We start from the raw sequence: 6735 nt of genomic DNA, 5'->3' as shown, positions 1-6735 counted from the left end.
AGTAATTAAATATTGACAGATTATCGCAATTAAGTGACAGCGAGGTTGTCATTGCAAAACTCCATCTTATTGGCTGATTCTGCGATACGGACAAACAAAGGAATTTGCATTTAAATGCTGCAATATTTGATTATCATTATTTCACACCATTCTCTCGGGATTGAAAGCAAACAAACTAATTAATCTCACTAGCCATAAATCTTTAAGAGAGTAAGAGCGGACGGCAAGCTGGTCATTGTGTTTACGACAGAATGCCAACAATTGCCTGGGAAACAACCGAAAATAGGACGCTAAAATCGTCGCGTGGCCAACTTGATACCTCAGGCATTTTTATATGTGTTATTTTCTAAAGTTAAACAAACAGTCTGAGTTGTTCTGAAATAGAAAATTCATGTCTGACAGCCAAAAGACTTCCGTTTCCAAGGTCATTGCTGAAAACAGATGATAGCATTGTGAAGAAATCAACTTGAAAATTTTGGGGGAAAAAGACACTGACAACTCCTTGAGCTGTTTTCTTAGCCAATTCTTGGTAATTCAGTGTTTAGCAGAGTAACTGGACCGGCAAAAGGCTCGTCACGGTGCAGTGACGTTAAGTCACCTAAGTTAAACTTTAGCTTGGAAGCGTGGTATACAAGAAAGCTGGCCAGACCTGGCAACACAAAACTTACAGTCGATTTTAGTTTGAATTCATACAACGCCATTCACAAGAAAGGGCCTGAAAAGTCTCTGGGAAACTCTTTTGACTTGCACTAATTCACTTTGATCTGAACCCGGCGGCAATCGTGAATAGTTATTAGATTAACAGCTTGTCTGAACAACAGCATATATTGTTTGGTCTCCAACGAGTAACTACAACATCAAGGAGAAAAAGTATTTGTAACTCTTGAAGTCGTACCATATTTTCAATTATTTGGGTGGAATGACCTCAAAGAACTGCTTTTAGCAAAATCGCGGGATATATCTGAACAGTTAATCAAAATGATACAAATTCGGAGTACCTCACACCAAGACGGGGAAGCCACGGTGATAAAAGCAAATAGGAAACATCAGATTGTCTTAAACATGGAGGTGAAACGCATTGAAATGGAAAAGAAAATGCGAGAGAGATATTTCTTTTTTGAAATGTCGCTGATTAAAGCACGTCGACTCAAAATTATTGATCGTCAAAAATCCCTTGGAATCTATCGGCCGCACACGATGGAACATGGAAGGGACCCGCGGAAAGAGAGGAGAATGAATTCCATTTTCTTTACACAATCGCTTCCCTTGGATTCCAAAGTTAAACTTCCACCCGTAGAGAGGAGTAGAGCTGTTCCTGAATATCCAGTGAAGTTGACGAATACTGGGAATTTTTTTAAAGCCACTGAGCTCTCCAAGAATATTAATCACAAGAAGTTATTTAACATGAAAAAACTGAAACAGTCAGAAGAGGGAAACGGGCAACCTCGGATAGGAGAACCTTTCAAATCGACGGAAAGAGAATCAATTGATGAAGGAACTTGGGAGAAATCTGAGAAAAACCGCAGGTCTACTGAAGTATCCAGTGAGGATTTATCTATTCCAAATGATCGATCACACAACAAAAATTCGCAGGAAGATAGCATCAATCACCATGATAGTCGAAGCAAATGTTACGAAGCTAAAGAAAAGAAACACTGCATTGAAGACAAAGGTTTCAGTCGTAAACAATCATCTCTCCCCTCACCAGAAGAGACAAATTTGTCACCAGAAGGAAATGTGACATTGCCTCAAAATACAAAGGATATTGCAAAAATGCAAACGCTATCGGAAACTACCGGCAAAATACAGACAGAAATATGTTCGCTCTCGATACATGACATTACTGAATTTCCAAGTTACCAGGAACTGCGAGCATGGCGTGACAACTTTGAAAGAGCGCGTTTTAACTTCGCACAAGGTAGCAGGGTATTTGGCAGATTGAAATCAGCTTCAGCAGCAGAAAATGGAAAACATATTAAGGTGAAACAAGCTCATGTGCACGAGGTTAGACCGCAGTCTGCACTTGCAAAACTGACGCAGGAATAAATAATGATTTTACGATGGAGTGGCGCCAATTCCCCTCAAGCGATGGCTTATCAATCAGTGTTCAGAGAACATATCTATCGAGATACGTTGAAAAATGAATAAAGGCAACTACTAAAGACAATCAGGGTAAAGAAAAAATATTTTGCAAACTCAGTTTAAGACCTCAGAATTAAAAGAGGTGCCCACGGCGGGGGAGTTAGAGCCCACTTTGATTGAGCTTCTTAAAACCAAAACAAAAGTAAGCAGAGGGGCCAATGAAAATAAAACAATGTACCCCTAAAGAGCCAATGGGAACTCAAGGTAAAAAAAAACAAACTGCTAAAAGTGCGGGAAAACGCGGGCTACCAAGTCATGATTGGTTTTAGTTTTGCATCTGATTGATTGAGAAAAGGCGCGAGCTTTCTGGACCAATCACAGTGCGAAGTAATGCAAACCCAATGTAATTCCGGATTAATTTCGATACTCAATTGAAAATTGCTGTAATGCAAGTCGTGATTGGTTTTAGTTTTGCATTTGATTGGCTGAGAAAAAGGCGCGAGCATTCTGGACCAATCACAGTGCGAAGTAATGCAAACCCAATGTAATTCCGGATTAATTTCGATACTCAATTGAAAATTGCTGTAATGACCGCATCATTATAATTAGTTTTAATTTTACACCCTATCGCTAGTTTTCTATAACAATCACTGAGGTGTGGGGCTTGGATCTCCATTTTGAAAAAAAAAAAAAAATAATAATAATAATTAGGTCTCTCTCAGGGAGTGTCTCTTTTAAACCTTAACACTACAATAACAAATTTTTAATCGGTTAAAACCCTGAAAGTTTTCATAAAAGTACTGAAATTAACTTCTCTAATAAGTGCAATACTCTTTATTCTAACTGCAATGAATTTAAAAGATGTTACAGATACTTTTGAGTCAGGTTATCCAATCTATAATAGACTATAAATATTCCGAAAAATTTAAATACTCTTCTGATAAATATAACAATTGAAGTAGTCTACAGCCAAATGAAACTATTTTTTCTGCATTAATTCCTAAACAGGGTTCGCACACTTTTGACCTGTTAAAATTCCATGACTTTTTCCATGACCTTTTGAAAGATTCCATGACCTGTTTGCAAACATTCTCACAATGCATGCTTCTGTTTATTTCTAATGAAATTAAATCTGATTTTTGGACTCGTCAGTTAACTTTTCAACTTTGGGTCTTATTGCTTTTCACTCATAGAGAGCATATTGATTTTCCATGACTTTCCATGACCCACACCTAAATTTCATGACTTTCCAGGCCTGAAAAATGAAATTTTGAAATTCCATGACTTTCCAGGTTTCCATGACCTGTACAAACCCTGCTAAACAATTTGAGATTTTATTTTAATCACATAATACATTAATATAATTATTACTTACTGAAATCTTTTCTAAATGCTTTTGAAAGACACAACCTTTTTGATTTATGCCTTGTAAAAGATTTCTAAAGGTGTACACTTAACTTTTGTTAGACTATTACAGTAATATTACTTGCCACAGCCAAATCATATATTGTTACATGTGTGTTGACTTAGTTCAACTTTCCCTTTAATAGGAAAAATAAAATACCATGTAAAGCTTTGAACTAAGTGCAAAGTTTATTGTTCAACATTTTGTTCCTCTTCACTCTCCTCAAGTGATTCTTCCTCACTAGACGGTGTACGGCTCAGATTTAAATCATCCTCACTTCCAAGGAATGTTTCTTCTTCGCCACCAAAATTCAGGGCATGCAACAGATAACAAGCTGTAAAGCGGTCACCTAACTTGGGGATGTGCTTCTCTCCTTCCATGCGTTTATTTATACCTTGCTGAAATAGCTCAGTAACTGGACTCAACTTTTCAACTTGAATCATTCTCCGCCTGTTGCTACACTCCGCATCCAGCTTTAACTCTTTGCCATCTGGTAGTGTGACTTCGAGCTGCAATTCATCCCAGGTTGGGTAACTTGCCCCATCCCCATGCATGCCACCCCAGGCTTTCACGACTTTACCTTCTGAAAACCTGAACGAGGCTTTACTCTCTACAAACTTGTCTGCAACTGAACCAGGGCTGTAATCACTAAATTCAAGTTTTGTTCGCAACAGTAAGTCCAGCACCAGGGCTTTGGGCAGGCTGGGCTTCCTATCAAGTTCTGAGGCAATCTCATAGAAGCTACCAGCATCCCTTTGAAGCTTTTGCAGGAATTTTGTCTCTGATTTCTGGATTAAGACAGTCATAGTTTCAGCAATCAGACTGGGGAGGTTTGACTCAGGATTATTCCACCCAGACACTAGGTTTTGCAACTTGGTGCCAGCTTGAAGGTTCTGGTGAAAAAGATCCATAGCTGGCTGAACCTGGCCAAGGCTGGGTTTGTCATTCCTGGATGGGTCTTTGAAAGTGAGTTTGTGTTCTACTGCCAAGGTGCTCTCATTTGGAAAGAGGTAGCACAGCCAGACAAAAAAAATGTCTGTTATCGGGGCAACTGTGTCACCAAGTTCTTTCTGCAAGAGTTCTACCACTGGTTTCATTGGTCTAACAGCTGCATGAACTTCTTTTTCTTCCCAATACTGATAATCCTCTGGGCAATAGTTGGTGAAACCTAAACAAAATGGTATTTTTGCCTTGAATATGGTATCTTAACCATATAACAAAAAATATAGCAATATTAGAGACATGGTCTGCTGACACATAATTGTGCACAATAGTATGAGATGTAATAATTGGCAATTTGTTCACAATAAATTCCATGTCACTTTGGTACACACAATCAGTAGAGGGTCCTAGACTAGCTTTTTTCTAGCTTTCAAGAGCATGCCTGGTTTTCTCATAATTTGCACGTTTTCCTTTATGAGAGAGGGCTGGGATGATGTAACTCAAAATCAACCAGGCCTGGCTTAAATAAAGGATGCTTATTTGACTGGATCAGCCAATCCATCAGTCAATCCCTGACTTACTTACTCATTTCCACATCCACTTCTTCTCATTCTCCCTTTTTATCATTCATTTAGTCAGTGTGTCAATCAGTCTGTCCATGGGTCAGTTAGTAAAGCCAGTCAAGTTCAATCTGAATGAGACAGTCTGTCAGTCAGTCATTGTCTCAATCAATTAGAGAGCTATTCAGTTACTTAGTCAGTCATTGTCTCAATCAATTAGAGAGCTATTCAGTTGTGCAGTCAGTCCTTCACACTCTCAGTCAGTCAGTAGGTCAGTCAATATCTCCTTTTAAAGTCGATCAGTTAGTCACTGTATCAATGAGTCAGTTACTGTTTCAGACAGTCAGTCACTAGGAGCCTGGGCATACTGAGCTATCAAAATTTGTTTTCCTCTATCAAAATCTTGACAAAATTTGTCTCCTAAAATTTTCAATTTGTTGATTGCTGAAAGTATTTGTTAACCACCAAATGTCTGACCACATGGATACACAAATTAAGCAGTACTTGGACCTAAGGATTCAGTATAAATAAAAAATTGGGAGCCATGATAGTTGTATGTTGAATATTCTGGGTACTGATCACCATACAGCATCCCTAGGTACAAATCTTACATCTTCATGGTTTGATTGCAGCATAAAAATTAAATATTTTGGCAGGCTTCTGCCTGAAAGACTCACATTAAACGAGCGAGATCTAATTTTCTCGATTGACATTTCCTTCAAATCTTGGCTTGTGAATTGAAAAATCTGTCACATTTTATGCCAGACAAAAATTGGTCCTGCTCTAACGCAGGAAAATGACGCTTTAGAAATTGATAAGGCTTCAGAAAATTTGGTAAGATAAAAAATCATTGGGTGCACTTGTCTCACTGAACATATAACAGATTTTCTGGAAAAATAAACAAGTAATTTGGCCTCCTGTGCCCGCGCCCTTAGTCAATCTCTCAGTCAGTTACTCTCTCAGTAAGTCAGGAAGTCAATCAGTTGTCAATCGCTCTCTCGACCAATTTTACTGTTATTAGCACTGCAGTCAGCTAATCTTTTAATCACATCAGCTTTTTAGCTGCCTTTTATCGACCTGCGTGACAAAAAACAAATAAATAATAAGCTTACTGGATCAACAACAACCTGCAAACTGACCTTCCGACTTGACATCCAAATCTCCACAAGTTACGTGGATGCTCAACTTGTTGTCGTAATTACCGATGTAATCATGAAAGTAGGTGGTATCGATCTTTAAGTTCTTGTCACAGCCCGGCAAATGCAACGTGACACTTCTATATTCCGTAGAACAAGTCGCTCGCGGTTCGCCTTCTTCAGTACTACTCTTCTGTTTTCTGATCCATGTGAACAATTTAGCTGCCACGGGTCCGTTCTTCTCCCAGATATCTACCACTTTCGCATAAGTCAGGAGATCCTTAGCTGCTGTAAGGCGCGCAGCATTGGACAGAAGATTCTCCAACTTGCTGTATTTGCCGTAATCCCTGCCACCGGCGATTTCCACAAGGTAGCGTTTTATGTAATATTCAGCTTTAGCTCGTAGCAACTTTGGGTGGAGAATGCTCCGAGTGTTTTCAATCACTTGTTGAACCCTTTTGCAGGAGAGAGCGACGCTGTGAAAGGAAAGCGGATCCTCCAAATAGGAAATGATCCTGGAAAGGCAGTCATCATTAAGGGTCAAGATGGAGGGAGGGCCATATTGGGCGGAAACTGCAACAAGATAGGCTCGCATCACGTACATACAATT

The 6735-nt window shown here is 39.1% G+C and overlaps 1 protein-coding gene across 1 annotated transcript; it reads right to left on the bottom strand.

The window, feature by feature from the left end:
- Nucleotides 1-2901: 2901 nt before the first annotated feature.
- LOC148743116 (uncharacterized) lies at nt 2902-6735 on the bottom strand. Its single transcript, XM_088762777.1, has 2 exons — nt 6129-6735; nt 2902-4655 (listed from the first exon to the last, which is right to left on the bottom strand). Exons 1-2 carry the CDS (start codon nt 6727-6729, stop codon nt 3676-3678), a joined length of 1581 nt encoding a protein of 526 aa, XP_088618903.1. The 5' UTR covers nt 6730-6735; the 3' UTR covers nt 2902-3675.

The sequence above is a fragment of the Stylophora pistillata genome, chromosome 1 (assembly GCF_964205215.1).
Source record: "Stylophora pistillata chromosome 1, jaStyPist1.2, whole genome shotgun sequence".
Taxonomy (NCBI): domain Eukaryota; kingdom Metazoa; phylum Cnidaria; class Anthozoa; order Scleractinia; family Pocilloporidae; genus Stylophora; species Stylophora pistillata.
This window is presented reverse-complemented; position numbering and strand designations above follow the sequence as displayed.

What these genes read in the sequence shown, in the direction of transcription:
- LOC148743116 (XM_088762777.1), bottom strand. Translation starts at nt 6,729, where the DNA reads ATGTACGTGATGCGAGCCTATCTTGTTGCAGTTTCCGCCCAATATGGC. An exon ending in TTTGGATGTCAAGTCGGAAG is followed by an intron (nt 4,656 to 6,128) that starts GTCAGTTTGCAG and finishes CATTTTGTTTAG; the next exon opens with GTTTCACCAACTATTGCCCA.